This window comes from Colletotrichum scovillei, assembly GCF_011075155.1.
Source record: "Colletotrichum scovillei strain TJNH1 chromosome Unknown Contig00003, whole genome shotgun sequence".
In the NCBI taxonomy this organism is placed as follows: domain Eukaryota; kingdom Fungi; phylum Ascomycota; class Sordariomycetes; order Glomerellales; family Glomerellaceae; genus Colletotrichum; species Colletotrichum scovillei.
Genome location: NW_023336261.1, coordinates 1,932,198 through 1,952,328, shown reverse-complemented (window position 1 = coordinate 1,952,328; position 20,131 = coordinate 1,932,198). Strand labels below are relative to the sequence as shown.

The following is a 20,131-nucleotide window of genomic DNA, read 5'->3' as shown; positions in this document are numbered from 1 at the left end:
CTGCGGCTGACGAGCCGATCATGACATGGGCTCATCACATCACCCGGACCCTTCTTGGGATCGGGGGACAAGATCCTAGAGTCTGCTTGGTATAGTCATTGCTCAGCGCCCCCCTCTACGGCTGCCGGCATTGCATGGGTTGGTGGCCTCTCAGGGTCCAAAGAAGTTCCGCATGCGGACAAGTCACGCGACCTTGACTCATATTGATGTGATCTTGGCAAAATTCATTCACGGGCTAGAGCCTAGAGGCCACGACGCGTCGAACGTTGCGGGCGCTGCTGTTGTATTGCGGTGTGACTATCTCTCTTGGGCATGGATGTCATGGAGTTGCACGAAACGGATCAACGGACTGGCAGCGATCGAAATTTTGCGGAATCCTTATCACATTCTGAACCTTGATGGCTCTGGACCCTGATGGTTCAAGGTGTCTGCTAGGTACTTTGAAAAATTGCCGAAATTCGCCTGATTACAATTCCATATCATAAACTCCAAGTGGGAATAGTGCCAGTAATAAGAAGGGACAAACCAAAGAGGCAAACGCCAGACTCCTTCAACAGTACCGCTATCCCATTCGCTTCCATCCCTGCCCGGTCTCATCATTGACAGGCCAGACTTTGGGCTAACTACGAAGAAACAGAATAAACCATGCGCCTGCAAGAACCAAACCTATCTGTTGTAGTACGTCTGATGTTCCTGCCTCGTACTCATCTCCGCCCGGTCATTCGGGTCCGCACTGAGCTCCTGCGGCTCCTGCGGCGGCGGCTCGTGCCGCACCTCGGCCGCCGTCGGCTGCGGTGTCTTTTGGTCGCCCCTCGCCGGCGTGTACTCGGGCAGCGGCGGGCTCACCCCGGTAGCGACCTGCACCATGCTCACCTGCGGCATCCACATGTTGCCGTGGGCGTCGTACTGCGGCTGATTCAGCAGCGTCGTCGTCTCAGGGAAGTACGCCTGCTGCGGCGGGTACGACACCGTCGACGATATGTTTGTGAGCGTCGTCGTGCCAGCGAGAGCCGCTGGTGTCGTTGTGTATGACGGCTCCGAAGGTAGCTCTGCCGGCGGGCCCATGTGCGGCGGGACCGTGTGCGCGGACATTGGGTGCGGTGACTGCGGGTGTGCGGACAGGGGAGGAGGCGTGAATGGAGAAGGTCCGTATGGTGGTGAGTAAGGCGATGCCGCGGGTGGCGACCATGCTTCTGACATGCTTTGAGCGTGGTATACGTGGCTTGGTCCTGGCGGTGATGCTCCAGTGTGGAATCGGTCTGACCGGCGCTTACGGACCAGGAAGAAGCATCCCATGGCCATGGCGCCGACCAGAACTGCAGCTCCTATCGCGATGCCGATGATGGCACCTGTAGATAGGCCTCCTGTGGGAGCGGGAGCACCGGTACTGCCGACATCTCTCGTCGGTGTACGGCTCGGAATACTGGCCGTGAGCGTGATGAGGAGGCTGACGTCGGTGTAGTCAAAACCAGCCGCGGGTGCAGTCTTTGTAGCACCGCCGTTGCCGTTGCCTCCTACTACGGCAATGACTTCGTCCGGCACGGCGTACGTTGTCTTGTTGGGCTTGTATAACTCCCAGATTACCTTGCCGGCATTTTGTTTTCCAAGGTCCGCGTTGTGGGTTCCCCATTGCCCGGGTGAATCGCAGTCTTGGGAGAGCGGAAACGTGCCTCCTGAAATGATCATCTGCGCACGGCCAGGAACAATGTTACAGGACATTGAGTGGTGGGGGTAGTCTCCTGTCCCGTTGCGGCCGATGGGGTACATTTTGATCCAGGTAAAGGTCGGGATTGAGAGGATGTAGAGATCGTCATATCCCGCGCCCAGCACGCCTGGGACATTGGCGCCGCCGTACATGTAACTGAAATACGTGTCAGATAAGGTGCAAATAGTGAGGGTGAACATGAAGCAATGTACTCACATATTGTAGGACGACTGGTCTCCTGCCCAAGTTACGCCCGCGCAGAATCGTCGTCGCATGCCAGGAACATCACCTGAAGCTTTCTGCGTGTACCACTTGCTGCTGAGCACATCATATATAAATATCTGGTCCATGGGCTGGCCAATGGTAGAACTTCCATTGCCAGCCAGATCCTGTATGCCCCCAAAGTAGATGAGCATTCCACCGTCTCCAGCGGGGATGTAATGCAGACTGCCCTCGGCGCGTCGTATATTATCAGGACTATGTAGGTGTTAGTATCATGTGCATTCGCTTGACCAAGGTTGCTCTCCTTACCCAGTGTTGTTGGCAAAGCTATTGGTATCCATGGTGTATCTCACCAAGCCGGTCGTTGCGACTGGCGGACCAGTGCCCCATCCAGGAACGGAGGCGTTGCTCAACCATCCACCATAGTAATATGCTTCGCCGCGTGTATCGACAGAGACTCCCGCACCGTAGCTAACCTTTGATATCGAAGCTCCCGTGCGAGATGGGCCGAAAGAATCCCATTGGTTGTTTAGGATATCATAGCCGTATAGGTTGAAGGGCATGGGCGATTCCCCCGCATTGCGTTCCCCGCCAAACAGATAGAGTCGCTTGTTGACATTGTCAGACCAAAGGGCACCGCCGGCGACGTTGGGAATTGATCCATTCTTGGACAGATTGGCGTAAAGGGGGGGCATCCCCGAAGCCGTTGACGAAGACAGATCTTGGTATAGAAGCCATGTATCTGAGCAGCGTGTTAGTGGGCATTGAATGTTGCCATTGGATGAAAAAGAAGACGGGATTGCAGATGTGATTTTTGGAGTGACATACTTGAGTAGTTGGCTGGAAAAGATGAGAGTGGATTCCAATTCACAAGGCCGCCATCGATGAAGAGTTTGTTGTCAACCACGGCGGTCTGGTGCCCAAACCGACGGCAAAAGTCGTTCACGGGGTCATTCTGCGCCAAAGTTGATGTCGGGAGCAAGGACAGGGCCAAAACCGACCACAACGGGCTGGAGAATGCCATTCTGTGCCGTGATCCGCGATCCGCGTTACCCTCCCGCCAGCGGTTTGTCGATCCTGATCTATCCGCGGACCAGGTTCCTGGTGATTCTCGACTCTCAGTCGGAATTGCTCATGCGCATAGCGTGATTAACTGAGCAAAGGGAGAAGAAGGTCGACCGATTAATCGAGATCTCCCACTTTGATGTATGTCTCGGGAGGTAGAGTGGGCTACTCGAAGACTACAGGGTAATGATCGTCTGGTCTGATACCTTGGTCTAAACAGTGGAATGTAATGAAATTACGGAATTTGTTAAAAAGGTCAGATGAAGAAAATGAAAAGAAAGTGATGATGGCAGATCAGTCTTGTCAGAACATCAACCGTCAGTTCATTCGAGGACGAAGGACGAAGGGAAAAGGAAAGCTCAAACAAAGACAAGAACGGGGGAGGGGCCTCTCGAAGAATGGGAAAGATAGAGAAAACAGAGTTTGGGCTTGTCAACATATCGGGCTTGTTGACAAGCACCAGAGACATTTCTGATCTGCAGTGTCCGGACCAGGCCGGATCCAGACGAGCTGGCGGGGGCTCCGTTCCAGACCAGAGGCGGACGGGTGAGGGAGCTGGACTCTTAGTCCGAGGTCTGAAGCGCCACGCATCGAGATGGCTCGCTTTGCCACGCACCCGTTGCTCTGGTCTCCTGCTGAAGTTCATCCCAGTGGTAAAGCGGATGATGCGTGAGTTAACGAAGCTTTGCGGTAACCCCTGGGCGGTTCTTTTGGTGGTGGCCTCGCCTCTTGTGTTGATTGCATTTTCGTGGTGTATAAAACACAAAAGTCAGAAATACCACTTAGAGCGTGCTATCCTGTGTTGAAATTTATAGCAACCTTTGCCCTTGGCGAGACGAAGACAACTTGCAGGTATCAGCTATGGTGAGCCAGTGGATGCCCGGCACGCCGGGTTAACAGAAGAACTCCATGGCTCCTGCTGACATACAGCACTGATCCGTCATCTACCAGAAATCGATGCAGAAGAATGGCGAAATGTAGCGTACCGGAGACAATGGAGAGTGGCAGCACCAGCTTGACACGAAGACGGCGGAGGATGTTATGCGGAGTTGGACGGAATAGGGAAGCCCTGGAGCTTGGCTTGTCCTGACTTGGCCTGTAGACCCAATGGGATGGCAGGGTTAGCGGGACTTGGTTCAGCTCGCTCGAGACTAGTCTTCTCTAGGTTGGAGACTTCAGCAAGCCACATGGCATTTGAGCCCGCGTTCGCATGCAGGCATGACAGGGCTGAATGGGGAGAGGCGATGTCAAAGGAGGCTTGCGGATTCGTATGTGAGCTGGGCATCATGTGAGAGCAGAGGTGCTGGCATACGATAAGCAAGTCATCGAATACAGCAGACGTGAAAGGTACGCGTCTTGGCTGACGTGGGGTGTTATGCAGCACGGCAATGATGTTGAGTAATTGAAGTTGAAATTTGTGGGAATTGGTATATATCTCCACCGCTTCCTAGCCTCAACGTTGGTCAGACTTCTCTCAGCCGACTCAATGTTTTTTGCAGTATAAATCCATGACTTTGGGACCTGCTTCCTTCAGGTAGCCCTAACCTTGTTCCGCCAAGACATGAGGTGTCCTATTCATAGCCGGAGGGTATTTTGGGGCGGAAGCGACGCGATGTGACAACTCCGCCAACTGTTCCTTTAACCCTTCGTCCTCCGGATGGTGCTGCGAAACGACCTTGAAGGAAGCCGCGCTGTCCTCCCCTAAACTCTCTCCGAGTAGACGGCGAATTATGTCTCCAGAACGATCCACATCAGGGAAGCGCCTCCTGTTGTCCCAGCATCGAATAAGCGCCTCGACCGCAGCCTTGACATCAGAAGCAGATGAGCCCTCTCCAACCCAGTGACCCTCTTTCAGCCCAAGCTTGAGATATCTCGATACTGCCGGTAGCTGAAACGCCTTGGCCGAGATGATCAGGCAGATACCACAGAGACCGGGACTGACAGGTAGACCGTGCTGTCTCTGGAGAGCAAAGATGCTGTTGATAAAGGGAAGGAGGTCGACGAAGGGCCGTAACCTGGGAGGTTTGGTGAGGAGCCGAGATATCACAAAAGTGATATCCTGATCCGCGTTGTGACAGAGCTGAAATCCCTTCTCCCCGTGCTGAAGCAGAAACTGCAGGTAGCGCTTCAGGCTCTGGAGATCTTCCAGTCGTCGAACAAATGCTCGAATTTCCCGTTGGCGCTTCAGTGGTAACGAAGCCGTGGTGGGCCTTCGTTGGAGCAACCAGCTCAAGAAGTTCTTATCGTCTTGAAGCGAGGTCAATGGAATTGCGTTCTTCGAGGCAACCGACTTCAGATCACTCCAAGCATCATTCTGATGTGGCTTCTCCTCCGGTGGGAGATTCTGGGTTTGCCGACCAACTCGCGAGTCGCCTTTCAGAGCGGCCGTCATGATGTCGAGATCCGTGACCTGCCAGTGCTGGTACCAGGGATGGCTGACGCTGACCTTGGCAAACTTTTCGCTGTCACGCTGGCGTTCATACTCAAAGTGCCTGATCCGTTGCCACGTGGCGTCGACAATGGAGTTCTGCTCCCATTTCTTCCTCTGAGTCTGCATCTCGTCTTTATCGTACGGCCGTGCGATTGGGTTGTCCCAGCTGTCCAGGTCGAGAACTACCTCTGGCACCTCGAAGGGCCGCCATGAGTATGGGACTAGCGGTTCTGCCGGCCTCTTCTTTTCGTGAACACGCGGCCGTTGTAGCCGAGCCAGCGATGGTGCCGTAGTGTGAAAGCAGGCAGTTGCACTTCTGCGAGGGACGCCTGCGGCTCTCAGTGGCCGCATGACTGAGATGTATGGCGATTTAGTCTCTGATAAGCTTCGGTCACCTTCAGAGGCTATTCACGGACACGCGAGCGTTGCTCAGAAAAGTCGTCTGATCCTGGGGAGCCGCATACTGAGAGGGGGCGCGTCGAGGTAACGAGATGCAAGGGCCGCAGGGGTGTTGGGGGCAACGACAGGGATGACCTGGCCGCACAGCCACGGGTGTTTCTTGCAGGAGTCCGTTACCCGTATGGATCCTGCGGGGGAGCGGTGGTGGGTCGATCTATGTATTCTTCCGACCTCCAGCCACATATGCCATGTCCACCAGCCACATGGGTCGATGAGGTACCTAGGCTGTGGCGGCGGTTCCCATCGGAGAAACGTCGGTCGAGTCGCACTTGAACATCCATTAACGTCCCCCAATGAAATCCCACATCTTCGTCACTTTACATCACATCACCATACAACCACCAAAATCATACATCGCGATTCCTGAACAGCCCACATCTACACATCTTGCGACCGGCAACACCTCGGACGATTCGCAACACTCCATAATGCCTCCCTCTAAGAAGAGAAAGACGAATACGGGTACCGCCGCCAAGGAGGAAGCCAACACTGCAGCGCCAGCAAAGTCTGTCGCGCCTGAAGAGACCGAAGCAACGGAACCTAGCACGATCACGGAAACCGCACCCGCGACAGCAGAGACGGCAGCAGCACCATCACAGCCCACACCGGAAGATGCCGCGGCAAAATCACAGGACCGCATGGCGCGCTTCAAGGCCCTCAAAGCCCGCGCCAAGAACTCATCCGACCAGAATCTGAAGGAGGCGACACTCGAATCACAACGTCTCGCATCAGACCCCAGCCAGCTGACGGCGATCCACCGCAAGCAGGCCGTCGCTTCGCAAAAGCTGCTCAAGGCAGACATTGAAGATGCCGGCGGCGACTTTGAGCGGAAGCGCGCCTGGGACTGGACGATTGACGAAAGCGAGAAATGGGATAAGCACGTGAAGAAGAAGGAGGCGCATCGCGACAACAACGCATTCCAAGATTACACTGCCGAAAGCAACAAGGTATACAAGCGCCAGCTGAAGAATATTGCCCCCGACATGGAAAAGTACGAAAAGGACAAGATGGCAGCCATCGAGCGCGCCGCTGCTTCGGGCGGCCTCGATATTGTTGAGACCGAGGACGGAGAGCTCATCGCGGTGGATAAGGACGGGTCTTTCTACTCGACAGCCGACTCAACCACGTTCGCACAGAACAAGCCGGACAAGGCGGCAGTGGATCGGCTGGTGGAAGACCTCAGGAGGGCGGAGGCGAACAGACTCAAGAAGAGAAAGGACCGCATGGCACAGAACGGCGACGACGGTGATGTGACGTACATCAATGAGAAGAACAAGCAGTTCAACCAGAAGCTGGCGCGCTTCTACAATAAGTATACTGCGGAAATTAGGGACAGCTTTGAGCGAGGAACCATGATTTGAGCGCTGGCGTTTGGGATAAATTGAGATGCTCTTGCACTCAGAGACTTGTTTAATGTACCTGCATAGTCCGGCTAGGAATCTAAAGAGTGACGGTGCTAACCGCACATTTCTTCCAACTTTCATCCGATCGCCTTTCCCCGTTGCCTAAATGTACACCCGACTAACACAGAGGGAAGCCCTTATACCCCCCCTCAAATCTATTCCCGTCACCAGCCAGCAGGCACCCGTCTAGGTCGACGGGCCAGGCCAAACTGGCTGGTTGGTGGAGTGGCTAATGATCAACAATCTATACGCCAACCAGCCTACTCGACGACAGGCTTAGCGAGTACCCGAGTTCGAATCCCAGCATGAGCACCAAGAGATGTAGCCACACCGGTGGTGTACTCTTTTTCTTCGTCTGCGGGTTAATTAATACCTTGGGTTTGGCTGACGAGGACGGAGGAAAAGTCTACTTGATCTGCTCTAGAGATCAAGGTTGGAGGATGAGGATTTAATCCATTTCAAGGCCTCGCATTGAGGGATGGTACAGTCTATGGCATATTACAAATACAATTTTCTCGATAAATCAGAGCATCGTTTTCCTCCAACCCTTGGTTGCCAACTCCTCAAGCTCGGGAACCTCAATCGGACCCTGGACCTTGACATCATCAAGTGCTTCCACCACTGCTTCCGCGACGGTCTCGACCGGCAGAGGCTTCACGCCGCTCGCGCCCATGAACCCGCTCAACACGCCACCGGTCAGTCTGTTGAACAGGGCACCCGCGCCCGTCATGGCGGCCAGGGGCAGCGTGAACTTCCTCGAACTGTCGTACATGAAGGGCGGCCTGGGGAAGATGCCGCGCATCCGCGGGAACTCGCTGGCGATGGTGCTCTCGGCCTCGCGCTTGGTGGTGATGTACCGCGCGGGCAGGACAGGCGCCCCGCCAGCGGCAGAGACGTAGACAAAGGCCTTTGCGTCCTCAGCGTTGGCCTGCTTGGCCAGAGCGATGGCGCTGTCGCGGTTCATGACCTCGTAGGAGAACTGGTCCTTCGGGTTGGGCGGTTTGAGGTCCGCCCCGGGGCCGCCGCCGGGCTCGGCGGAGGTCTTTAGGGGGTCGACGCCGCGGTCTTTGACGGGGGCGAAGGCCTTTTGCAGGCCCGAGACGGGGGACTCCTGGCCCGAGACGACGCCCTTGTAGTCTGCTTCGAGGAGGATGCCCATGCTGTGGACGACGTAGTCGGCGCCCTTGAGGAGGGGCGCGTAGGTTACTGGGCTGAGCATGTCGGCGCGCTCCCAGGAGACTTTGTGTGACCATTGGGGAGGGGATGGTGATGAGGTTACGGCGGACCATTTGGGCTCGCCTGAGCGACTGTGGAAAGAGACGTGTTAGCGGGGACGAAGGGAGAATCATGAGAAAGGTTCACGAGGAGAATGAGTACCTGATGGATGTGACGTCCCAGCCCCTGGCGACGGCATACTTGCAGATTCTTGATCCGAGGAAGCCGTTGCCGCCGCACACCACGAGCTTCTTTGCTACGGCTGAGGTTGACATGATGAGAGTGTGAGTGAGATGGACGGGAGGGTGTATGAGATGAGAGTGACCGGAGGAACCAATTAGATGAGCACCAGCACTAATTGGAGATGACAAAGTGCAGTTAGACGAAAGGAGAGAGCGAGCCGGATTGACGGTGATGGAGTCAATTGAAATGCCGACCGGGTTCGGCGCTAGGTGATTGCCAGATTTCTTCCGAAGGTGGTTCGATGCCGTTCCGGACGCGGATGGAAAGCTCAAAAAAGTCATGAAATCATCACCCGTCCGGAAGCTGCCCCAGCTACCCAGCTCCCCAGTTAAAACCTGCCAGGGGTCCTCCATATGATGCAGGCGCTGCAGGTGCTGCACCAGCTAAAGAGTTGCAGCTAGCTACAGGGGTTGGAGGGGCAGCTCTTCCCCAAGCTCCCCATTGGTTCCAGTTTCGATGTGCGCGATGGTGGCTGCACCTCCCACTATTTCCAGCCAGGTACCTTGATACTGCCCAAACTCAGAGAGGCTTTCGTAATCCAAGAAGCAGTCGAAATAAATCACAGAAAAGTCAAAGTACTGGAAGATCATACAGGCCGAATCGTTCTGTGCTCCTGTCACCATTGGACGGGGAGCCTTCCTTCTGGCTCAGTAGCGCTGACTCTATTACCCTTCACAAGAAGATCGGCCTTGGTTAGCACTGTGTTTGAGCTGTTTCCTCTATTTCACAATGAAGTGATCAAGGCAAGAAGATACTTGCGAATACTCACTTCGTGCGAAGAACATTACGTCCCCGAAAGTAAGGTAGGCCCAGCTCAAAGGGTCTCTTCGGCAGGGGCTGACCCGAGAGACGGTCATTGTTGGCTGATTCACTGGACGCCCCACTTCAAACTTTGGCGTAAGGCTGTCGACGCCAGGAACCATTTTCTTACCATTTTCTTGCCGTCTTAGCTTGCGGTCCATTTTCGACAACACCCAAATCTCCCCACTACATCCTCACAAACTTACTCACGCACTCTCATTGGGCATTGACCAGAACGCATCGCATCACCCGAGCAACACTTATCTAACCCATCAATATGGCGCCGCCCAGCAGCCTCGGCAAACGCGTAAAGGGTACACAGATTAAACGACCCTTCATTTACGGCACGACCGCCCGACCCTTCGACCCCGAATCCAACCCCAAGCCGGAAGGCGTACCGGCAGACCACACCCATTCATGGGAGGTCTTTGTCAAGGCCATCGACGATATCGACATCACGTACTGGATTCGGAGAGTGCAGTTCAAGCTACACGAGTCCATTCCTAACCACGTTCGCAGTAAGTTGCCCTTGCACCGAGTCCTGGCGCAATCGTGCGCTTGCTAAACCACCACTCAGTGATCGACGGCGAACCGGGCAAACCGTTCCTTATCCAAGAAACCGGATGGGGAGAGTTTGAAATCACCATCAAGATATACTACGCGACCGAGTCGGGAGAGAAACCTCAGACGCTGTACCACAACCTGCGTCTTCACCCATACGGACGGACCGACGCCGAGAAGGAGCAGATGCTGCGACAGAACGACGGCGAGATCCGCGCTTGGGCCTACGACGAACAGCTTTTCAACGAGCCGTACGAAGCCTTTTACGAAGTGCTCACCTCCGGTGCTCATCCCAAGGGCCACCCAGTTGGCAAAGGAGGCAAAGGCAAGAACAAACCGATCCCGGCCTTGCCAGAGAAGACATCAAACGTCCAGGTGGCGTGGGAGCGCAGCGCACTGCTGCCCGCCGTCAACAAGCCTGGCCAGCCGTTCAGTCTCGAGACTGAGCAGATTGAGGTCAAGAAGCTCAAGGAGGCCGAGACCACGGCCAAGGGAATGGCCAAGCAGCAGCTGGAGATTCTCAAGGAGAAGGAAGCCCAGCTGGCTGCGCTAAAAGCGGAGAACGCTGCTGCTGCTACGGCCGGTTAGGAACCGCCCAGCGTAGCAGCTAGAAGACCTGCTCGTAAGGTGGCTGTCGCGTCCCATCTACTTGCCTTGTCCAAGGACGAGGAGAGGCTCAAACGCGTCAAGGCAGAGTTGGAGCTCATCAGCCGGCGTGTCTAGGAGCACAGAGCCTGCCAACCGTCTAACGACACGGTGCTGACTCTGCGTCTGGCATTCTTATTGATATCCGTTGCATTTCTCTTGCGAACTCGGTCCAAGCAGGATTACTTTTGCGCAATGTATGGAGATCAACCCAGGCTACGAGGCGGCGGCGATGATACGGAAGACGATGAGATGGACTGTGGCAGCTCGCCCATTCGTCATCAACAGGAACCACACCTTAGAACACCAAGTCCCAGGCGTAACAACAACATGGATACCGCCATGACCGATGGCGAACAGCAGTGGCCAGCAGAGCCTCCTGGAGCCCCGAGATGGCATCGAGATGAGAATGATTTTCGGAATAGGCCAACGCAGGCGTCAGCGGCTGGCGTCGCGGGCTCGACAAACCCTCCTATGGAGGTCAATCATGGTTCTGGGAATGGTGCACCGGACACCGGACTGGGACAAACCTATTGTCTCTTCCACTCAAACTACTCCGCATCGGCGCGCTCACAATGTCGACTGGTACCGAACAGTAGCCTCGAAGAGATGTACAACTGCGGTAGCCAAGTTCAAGAGCCTGCCCCACCGACAAGGGTCGACGCAATCGCAGACACGATGTCGATGCATTCTCAGACGAGCAGGGACGAGCCAGATGTACAGATGTCGGACGATACTTCGAGTCAGTCTACGATACTGAGTCCTCCTCCAGCGCCGCCCGGCGTACAGGCGGGGAAGCGGAAAGCATCACCGGAAGCAGAACTGCCTGAGAAGAAGAGGCCAAAAGACGAGGGTCCGAATGGTGGGCCGGACGGTGGACAGGGCTATCTCTGACAGCAAGGCTAGCACCAGGCATTCATACATACATATTTTCATGACAGCGCAGATGGCAGGGAGCCTTGCTTCGACTGTGGAGTTTCCAAAAAACGAGCGATAAAAGCACGGTCTGGCGGTGAACAAAAAAGTTATACCTCACCTGCAAGATGGAGCGGTGTGAACAACGAAATGCATAGAAGATGGGAGTTTTTTGATTTCTTCAGGCATGCCTAAATTGGACATGCGTCTAAGCGCCGTGAAACTCGTTCTTATGAGCCAGGGCCTGAAATACTAAGTTTGATCGCAAGTGACACAAAAAATGGATATCCACGATATTTCCGTCTTCCATCAAACGGCCTTCCTCCTCTTTTACAATCAAGTGTGATGTTCCTAGCAAAGCCTAATTCCCCTTCTTTCCCACGTGTTGTTGTACACACCAGCTCTACCCATCCGATCCGTCGAGGTGTTCGGTGGGGATGATTCGCGATGAGATATTTCAGAAATGACAAAGGAAAAAATAAAGTTGTGATGGTTGTGATGTGTTCTGTATAAATCAGCCCGCCTCAAATGGCGAGCTCTTTGGGGGTGGTGTAGTATACCGATGACTTTTATGACTCCGAGTTAAAACAGCCGCCCTTTTTTGTTCTCGTAAAAAAGGGAAAATCAACTGTTTGGTCGTATCGTCATCGTGTAAACTAGCGTGGTTGGTTGGCCTCTGTCTTCATCCCAACCCGAGAATCCAAAAATATAATCAGAGTGAGGCCGTTTCTCTCTGACCCAATCCCATTCTTTTTTGTGTGATACCCGGTATCCCCCTTTGTTTCCCTTTCAAACGCCATGTGATATGTACACATTAACACTAATAGCAAAATGGACAAATGGTTGTACCATTGTCATCCATGGTTAAAAAAAAACCAAAAAGTTGAGGAGTTCCCCTAACGCCATGCGAGGAGGAAGTGATGGAACAGATGGAAAGGAGATGCAGTCCAGCAAAGTGGATGTATGGTGAGTTTGCGCAATTTGTACATCACCTGTGGTAAACAGGTGATTTAAGTTGATGCTTCGTAGGCCGGGGGCGGGACGTCTTCCCGCTCGTCCCAGAGGTTTGGGTGACAGCTCTTCTCATCGTAAACGCGACGAGCGATTTCGCCAGCCATCTTCATGATCCAAGCCTGCTCATATACAGATGACGGCTCGGACGGCACACCCTGGCGCGGCTTCTCCGCGGCGGCCTTCTCGTTTTGGGCTCGGGGCGTAACGTCGGGGTCGGACTCGCACGCGGTGTCCAGTTTGATAGGCACACTAGCACCATCCTGGGGCGCCGTGTAAAACTCCGGCTGCAAAGGAGGTCGGGAGGGCAGTCGCGTTCTCTCCAGAGGGCCGAAGCGAACCTTGCTAGGGGTCGATTCTGCCAGATTCGCCAAAGCTTCCTCCTCCTCGATGTCTTCAGCGATGGAACTGGTCATGAGGGGCTCAGTTGAGGGACCGGCGACAGACGCAGAGTCGGATGCCATTTCTGAATAAGTCTCGCTGCCCTCAGGAGTCTCGCCAACTTGACTCTTTGAGCGTCGGAGGTTGACGACTCTTGTCCTCTTCTTGCGACCAGCGTACGACTTTGACCGAATACCGGCACCCAAGGATAAACCAGTAGTGGCCGAGCTGAGGCTCACCATTGACGGTCTGGAAGGAAGGTGGCCATGAGCGGCGCTGCCAGTATCGGAGAAAGTGTACGTGGTAGACGTTCCATGGAAGGAGTTAGTCTTGGATAAGCTAGGCGTTGCTGTCGGTGGCGTGCTAGTTGGCTCGGACACTGCAGGTCCTGTCCAGGCACGGAACACGACATCACGAATGCCCGGCGTGAACAGAGAGAATGTGCGGTGGGAGTCGTTCAGCGCAGCTAGTCTCAAGAGGTTCTTCTGGGAGAAGAGCGACTGGACTTCCGGGCCGCCTTCGAGAGATAGTGACGAAACCTCATTGGCGTCGAGAAGATTTCCATTCGCATCAACGGGATCCAGAGGGGGGCTCGCCAAGGGATCAACTTCAGCTTCCTCCTCATCCTCCTTGGGTGCCTCTTCCTCCTTTGGCAGAGCATCGGGACACCACAAGCGCAAAGAAAGCCTGTGGATAATTGCGGGGAGCTCGTCCATCATCAAATTCCTTAATTGGGACTCGATAGTGCGCTGTAGGTAATCGCGCACGAAGGGAATCGAATCAAAGGTCGATGAGACCTTGAGTGACTCGAGCGGGTCATTGCGGAAGACCAGGGTCAACCCCTTTTGCCGTGAGAAGACTAGGATAATGAAGGCTGAAAGCTTGATCTCAGAGAGCGTTATTGACAGCGGAATTGTAAGGCCCGATGCGGCGGCCAGTGGCTGCGGCGATGTGAACCCCGGCTTGGACGACAGGTAGGTGTTCATAGGATTTGCCTATTTGTTGATATATTAGCATTGCTATGACGCACGTGCATTTTGGGGGGCAGCCAAAGGTAGTAACATGGGACGCGGATCCCGGCCAGGTAATTTCGACTTCAATGCGAGCACGCGGGTAGTGAAGAAATGTTTGGTGAGGGAAAAACAAACGCCAGGATGGTTGAGGTAACGATAGCGGGAAGCATCTGAAAGAATAGAAATGATTGTGGTTGGTGAAATGATGATGTTTTCGGGGGGGAAGCACCACTGGGTGCTGTCTCGGCTCTCCGATGGGGGTTCCCAGGGCATTCCAGACACTGGTATGGAGTCATGTTCGCGACGCAGGATTGATCTGGCGCATTGCGATAACGACTGGAACGGGAATGATTCCGAACTCGTGAATGTGATGTCGTGGTGCGAGCATTGGCGAGCTTGTTGCGGCGGCGGCGGCTGCGAACCCGAGCTTCGCCTCTGGAGTTTGCGTGCAGGGAGGCACCTGCGGGATAGCGAGGTGCGGAAGAGGGAACGAAAAAAAATGCAGCATACCTGAACCCTCGTTTTCAAGGTTAAGAAGGCGTCGCCCGAGTAGCACATTTTGAATATACCGCGAAATCGGTCCTCGGCAATGTCGCCAATCTCTAATATTTCCAATTCCGGGGGCACGGAACCCAAGTTGAACTCGGTAACGAGGATGTCATCGACGATAATCGGAGGCTTCGGGTTCTTGTTCAGAGCGGTCGTGAGCAGCTCTCGTGCGCGCTGGTAGAACTCTGCGTCGGCCGTGAGAGGCGACCAGTTGAAGTTGAAGGCCATGTTGAAATGGCTTTAGCTGCGGCCAACCATCGAAGAGCAAGGTGATGCAGGCCGGTCGGCCAAGGGTCGATAGGGAGAGACGGATGAGTTGGTGATGTCAGGTACGATGCTTCGGGATCGATGACGAAAGGTTTGCGTCGATATCGGGTTCGAAGGCAGTACAAATAGTAGAACGGACTCGTTGAGGAGCAGGTGCAATTAGATGATATAGTCCGGGGAAGAGAGAGTTGGATGGTCTGGGGAGAAGGCGGAGGGATAATGAGGGTGGGAGGTGTCGGGATGTAGATCAAGCTTGTGGTGCTTGTTTGTGTGGTAGAGAGGTAATGGAGGTAGGCTGCGGTGCGCGGGAGGTGTGCGTTTTCCGGCGAATGACGCTGGTTGTATGTACGGAGTGCCTAGGTAAGGTGCCTATCTCCTTCTCCTTCTTTCGCTGTTCGGGAAGCAGAGGGAATACTCGGAGCTAAGTGGTGCGTGCGGTGCCGATGCAGCATTAGCGCGAATTTTTGCAAAAATTTGTGACGGCTGTTTTTTTTTTTTTTTTTCTGCTGTTTCTCTTTGGCTGTGTTCTGACTGGGTGGATGACCAGGTGCTGTGACAGATGCGACTCCCCTTTGCTGGGGCTGGCTCCTGCGAGTGTCGCGTGTGGTGCGGGAAAGGGTCACTGGGTGGGGCCACCAAAAGGCAGGAGCGTGTGAGCGTCCACTTGAGCGCGTCCCAGCTTTGTAAGGGTCGGGTGGGCATTAGGTACCTTACTGTGTAGGTACCTACCCACTACCTCGAAGTATTCCGCCCAGGAGGTACCTACCGTACCTTACCTCCAGTTCCTTCCACCGAGAGGACTCCAGTTTCCCACTGCAACGGCCTGCGGCGTGACGGGCGCCCCCAAGCCACGGCCGGCTCCCGTTGAAAAAGGGAGGAACTCAGGACCCAGCACCTGGAGTGGAAAGGAAAACGGTGGGTCCACCCTCTCAGTGCAGGACCCAAGAGTCAAGACTCCAGAGTTCGCTGCAACCTCGCCCTGCTTCTGCGTGGACACACTGGAGATTTACACCCGCTGCCACGCTGGGCACCATCAACGGCTAATGATATGCTATGCGCCGGATGTACCTAGTGCCGCTGGCCTGGTTGGTTCATTTGCATATTTGCTTGTGAAGTTGCAACTGGGCCGGAGGTTCGCAGATTAGTGGTTATGCGAGTCGCCCGAGGACCTCCAATTCCATCGGCCGCGCCAGGTACCTACGGAGTACCTAGCTTGCGGATACCGAATGCTATCGAAAGCCCCGAGGTACGATACCGGTACGGTACTACGAATGACCACCTTGAACATCAAGAGATGCGCCAGCCGAAGCCTGCACCAAGTCACCGGAACCAAAAGACGGTGGACGATTTAGAGTTGTGCCCTCGTTTCCACAAGCGCGGCGAACCATCTGGGGAATCGAATCAAATCGAGTCTCCCAAAGAACTCTTCAGCAAGATCTGGGCTGGCCGACATTTCAGCCCTTTGAATCCCGCCCTAGTCGGGGTGGAAAGCCCGCTTCCAAGGTGCCATTTCGTCTTGTTGCTCTCTGGCTGTTGGTCCGTTGCTGCCCGGGGGCCGATCACGAGCTGGCTTGTCAGCAAACATGGGACGATATCGAAAGACATGTGCTGGGTGTGGTCCGACATCAGGATACTCTAATGCGAAAAGCATAACCTGACAGCCAGGTATTCTGATAATTGCCAGAAATGCAGGGCCTGCTTCTTCTGCCTGTCCCTTTTGGGAGCTTGCCCATGCCTGAAGGCTGGATTTGGCAAACAAGATGACATGGTCTTATTCAATCCATCTGGAGCCATGCGACAAGGGAGTCCGTCATATCAGCATCCACAGTGATGCCCCTCGGTTTGCAGAGAGACATGAACAATCCGGATACAAAGTCTTGTCGCCGGGCCGGGCTGAGCAGGGTTGACTGGGCAGAAGATCATATCATGGCGGCGCTCGAATCGCTCTCGGGTCCAACATCCTGTCCGATTTACCGGTCAGTGCCCCCATCCCTGCCATGACTGATCTTACCTTGTTCTTGACTGCTTCTAATTATCAGGTTTACTCCCGTTCTCTGGACTCTGTAGTCTGCCATCGCGCATCTCCCGTCCAATGTCTCGTTCTCCTTGAACTTTCCCCTCCTTCTCTCCACGGACCTTGGACCCATCATTCCTTCAGCCCCAGCCCATTGAGTGCTTCTCCGCAATGCTCCGCTCTTCGGGGGAAAGTAGCCAACGGGCGACGCCAGCAAAGAGGAAAACGACGCAATGCGCCCTAGGCTTTCTGAGCCTCCAAAGTCCAGTGCCTTAGGTAAGCACGTGCAAGGTAAGGTATCCAAAGGTGTCCCGCAGGGCGGGGTAGGCGCTGACACGAAGCGGGCAAGCCGCGAACCTGCCCGTCCATTCACGCGCTGCGTAGGCCAGTCTTCGGTCGTGCTCCGGCTCAGTCCGGCCGAAGAATCGCGCGTCGCCAATGCTGCACCCAATCGTGCCCTCTTTCTTTTTCCCCTCTGGCTGCATTGGATCAGCATGGGGGGGGCTTTAGCTCGATAGCCGCACTCACGTCAAGCATGTGGGTTTGACGCGCGCGCCGTACCAGTCATCGCAAGCATTGGATGAGGAGTTCCTGCTAAGACATCTGGGTCCTCTGGAATCCTGGGTTCCATCTCTGCAACCGCACATTGAAGAAGAAATCAACCTCTCACAAGATTCCGGGGTAAAAACTTATGTAACACAGTACATACCCTGCGGTGCCTGTGGTAGCTTCCTGTCCAACGCTCGCGCCAAAAGGTTCAGGATCAGATATGACAGATGAGCCGCGACTTGCTGTAACTTGTGGGAGGAGTCATATTGGCCACCCCGTCAGCCTCTCCCGCCCCAGGGAAGTTGCCTGTCGTGTCTGTCTGCTACCGTTACGTTGTTGCCAATAGTGTCAACGAAAAGTAGGAACTCACAAGCTTACCCAGCAGCCAGCGCCAAATCAGCCAACTTTTCTGCTCCACACCCGAAGCGGAAAGTCTGTCGTCATCCCAGGATACCGCTGGCTTCCAGAGGACACAACAAAGGTGCAAAAAATCACACAAAAGGGAGGGCCGTTGTAGCACAGAGCAACAAGCAACCAAATGGAGCCTCGTCGCAATCGCTCCCTCATCGGAAATCCATCTTCTAACCAAGGGGAACCATAGGAACGTGGGCAGACAACGGTTGCGCCTCCATTCGATACTCGATTCTGGCAACGCTACCTTAGATCAGACAACCACAAGTCGGCTGACGACGTAGACTGACTACCTACCTTACCTTACTCGCAGCGCTCCGGTTCCGTCCTCTCTTTGGAAACCACCTTCCGACCAGTCTCACGTGCTCTCCAGCATTTATTCGCCCGTGAGGTGTGTTGTTCCTGCAAAGGCACCGAGCCAGATCAGGCAAGAGCGGAGAGGCGGGAGCGAGAGACAGAGAGAGAGAGAGAAAGAGACGGGAGGGTTGTTGGCGTGAGACACCTCCAAGTCACCACCACCAATCTTGGGAAACTGCGCTTTGCTAGACCACTTGCTGCTGCCACCAGTTGCGGCAGGTAAGCCATTGGATCTTACCTTAGTTCAGCTGGGAAAAAAGACACATTCCTTCCAGACTGCCGTACCGCCTTCCTTACCTCTTTGCAACTCGCCATGAGAGTCTCTTCTCTTATCACACAAACATCATCGCTTAATACGGTCGCCTTGTGAAGCCATCTGGACGCCTTACCTACCTACTATTCGCGCCTCGATCCAGCCACTCGCTACCTCAATAGCAGGCTCTACCAGCTCGCCAATCTTCAGCCCCTCGTCCGTATTAAACAGTCTACACTCGTTGCCAACACTAGGCCTCCAATCTCCAACACACAAGTCTCGCTTCATTCCGCTTTCCTCGTCATGGCCAAACTATTGATCCCACCCACATCGATCAATACCAAGCTCAGTGTGAAGGCGGTTGCAGAGATATCGTCCAAAGATGTCCCCAGGGAGCATAGCCCAGCATCGGGCAAGGTCTTCAATATGGGAGTGCTGGTATCGGACGAAAATGTTCATGTTAGCCCCTGGACACACGCCATTTATGTCGGTGAAGGTGCCGCCAACGTTCTATTCATCCCGTTTTTGTATACCAAGTTTGCGCGGCAGGATAACAAAGACAGGACCGAGGACGACTTATTAACAAGTGGGTTTCAGATATCTCTTACATGCCCTATCCTGAACTGCTACTGATGTTCCTTTCAGGATACCTCTTGAGAGTACCAAAGCAACCCAAAGGTGGCGACAAACCATTCTATCCGCCAGAAGAGCAGTGGTTTTATTTCTGGGACACCATTGCTCCTCTCTTCACCTACCGCGCGGATATACTGACCGACATGAAATATGCTTTTCTCCCAAAAGACGCCATGAAGCACATGCAGAACGTTCTGGATGCGTTGAACAAAGCTCCGGCAGGAGCCAAAAAGCGACCCGCCAAGTTCGAGAACACCAAAATCATGGAAACAGATAGGGCCTGCCTGATCGAGAGCATGCGCGCGCGGAGCGCCGACGAGCGCGTAGTCGAATTTAAGCCAAAATGGCTCGCCCAGTCGCCATCCGCGCCGACGAACGCCAACACATGTCGCTGCTGTGCACTCGCGGCCAAGAAATTCAAAGACAGCAAGGACGCCGGCAGCAACCCGCGGTACTACCCGTGCCCCCTCTGGTTGGACCCCGAGAGAGAGACGCCCAAGGGTAGGGAGGATGTGCGTCAGAAGGCCATCTCCAGCTTGTTCCAGTACAGCAGCGCCGGAGACAACAAGCACGCCTCTATCCTGTACGACCTGCTGAAGAGGACGCCTATCCTCACCTTATTGAAAAGGCACCAGACCCAAAAGGATCCCCGCGGGCCCCTGAACGCGAGCAAAACCGACGAGGAGTTTAGTATCGCCATGACGTTGCGAGACTGCTCCCTCTACATGCGATACCGTCTTGAAAAGAAGGGCTCACAGGAGATTGTGGTTGCGGACTCGTTTGAGGCCAAACTTGCCGATCTCGACAAGAAGAACGTGTCCTGGAAGTTTCAAGAGTGGCAGGAAAAAGAGCGCGCGTTGATCGACGAAGGCTGGTACACCGGGCGCGGAAAGATGGTGAACTGCGCTCTCCAGGGCTAAAGGACGTCGAAGTCGAAGCGGTTGTGTAGTAGTAGTGTATTTGTAGCAAAGCAAAGCGTAATGTAATTTTTGCAACACCACGGCGCCACGTCCGACAATTATCCATAT

At 54.5% G+C, this 20,131-nt stretch overlaps 7 protein-coding genes across 7 annotated transcripts; 3 read left to right on the top strand and 4 right to left on the bottom strand.

Annotated features, from left to right (window-relative positions):
- Window positions 1–369: 369 nt before the first annotated feature.
- HER10_EVM0008631 (cell wall anchored protein) lies at window positions 370–3,922 on the bottom strand. The gene is made up of 4 exons (XM_035478146.1): window positions 2,756–3,922; window positions 2,237–2,669; window positions 1,922–2,182; window positions 370–1,861 (listed from the first exon to the last, which is right to left on the bottom strand). Exons 1-4 carry the CDS (start codon window positions 2,949–2,951, stop codon window positions 667–669), a joined length of 2,085 nt encoding a protein of 694 aa, XP_035336319.1. The 5' UTR covers window positions 2,952–3,922; the 3' UTR covers window positions 370–666.
- Window positions 3,923–4,532: 610 nt separating this feature from the next.
- Window positions 4,533–5,774, bottom strand: HER10_EVM0003196 (uncharacterized protein; the record flags this gene model as incomplete). Its single annotated transcript, XM_035472880.1, has 1 exon — window positions 4,533–5,774. One exon carries the CDS (start codon window positions 5,772–5,774, stop codon window positions 4,533–4,535), a length of 1,242 nt encoding a protein of 413 aa, XP_035335819.1.
- A 536-nt stretch (window positions 5,775–6,310) lies between these two features.
- On the top strand, window positions 6,311–7,243 carry HER10_EVM0003021 (SYF2 splicing factor; the record flags this gene model as incomplete). The annotated part of the gene is made up of 1 exon (XM_035472710.1): window positions 6,311–7,243. The coding sequence occupies one exon, from the start codon at window positions 6,311–6,313 to the stop codon at window positions 7,241–7,243; it is 933 nt and encodes a 310-aa protein (XP_035335800.1).
- Window positions 7,244–7,737: 494 nt separating this feature from the next.
- On the bottom strand, window positions 7,738–9,071 carry HER10_EVM0011313 (putative NAD dependent epimerase/dehydratase). The gene is made up of 2 exons (XM_035480748.1): window positions 8,663–9,071; window positions 7,738–8,592 (listed from the first exon to the last, which is right to left on the bottom strand). The coding sequence occupies exons 1-2, from the start codon at window positions 9,022–9,024 to the stop codon at window positions 7,809–7,811; spliced, it is 1,146 nt and encodes a 381-aa protein (XP_035336563.1). The 5' UTR covers window positions 9,025–9,071; the 3' UTR covers window positions 7,738–7,808.
- Window positions 9,072–9,821: 750 nt separating this feature from the next.
- HER10_EVM0007908 (YEATS family protein) lies at window positions 9,822–10,693 on the top strand (the record flags this gene model as incomplete). The annotated part of the gene is made up of 2 exons (XM_035477448.1): window positions 9,822–10,062; window positions 10,122–10,693. The coding sequence occupies 2 exons, from the start codon at window positions 9,822–9,824 to the stop codon at window positions 10,691–10,693; spliced, it is 813 nt and encodes a 270-aa protein (XP_035336258.1).
- Window positions 10,694–12,675: 1,982 nt separating this feature from the next.
- HER10_EVM0012350 (mitochondrial distribution and morphology protein 34) lies at window positions 12,676–14,847 on the bottom strand (the record flags this gene model as incomplete). Its single annotated transcript, XM_035481746.1, has 2 exons — window positions 12,676–14,052; window positions 14,581–14,847. The coding sequence occupies 2 exons, from the start codon at window positions 14,845–14,847 to the stop codon at window positions 12,676–12,678; spliced, it is 1,644 nt and encodes a 547-aa protein (XP_035336659.1).
- A 1,781-nt stretch (window positions 14,848–16,628) lies between these two features.
- Window positions 16,629–20,096, top strand: HER10_EVM0005327 (inositol-pentakisphosphate 2-kinase). Its single transcript, XM_035474948.1, has 2 exons — window positions 16,629–19,056; window positions 19,116–20,096. Exons 1-2 carry the CDS (start codon window positions 18,774–18,776, stop codon window positions 20,021–20,023), a joined length of 1,191 nt encoding a protein of 396 aa, XP_035336018.1. The 5' UTR covers window positions 16,629–18,773; the 3' UTR covers window positions 20,024–20,096.
- Window positions 20,097–20,131: the final 35 nt, after the last annotated feature.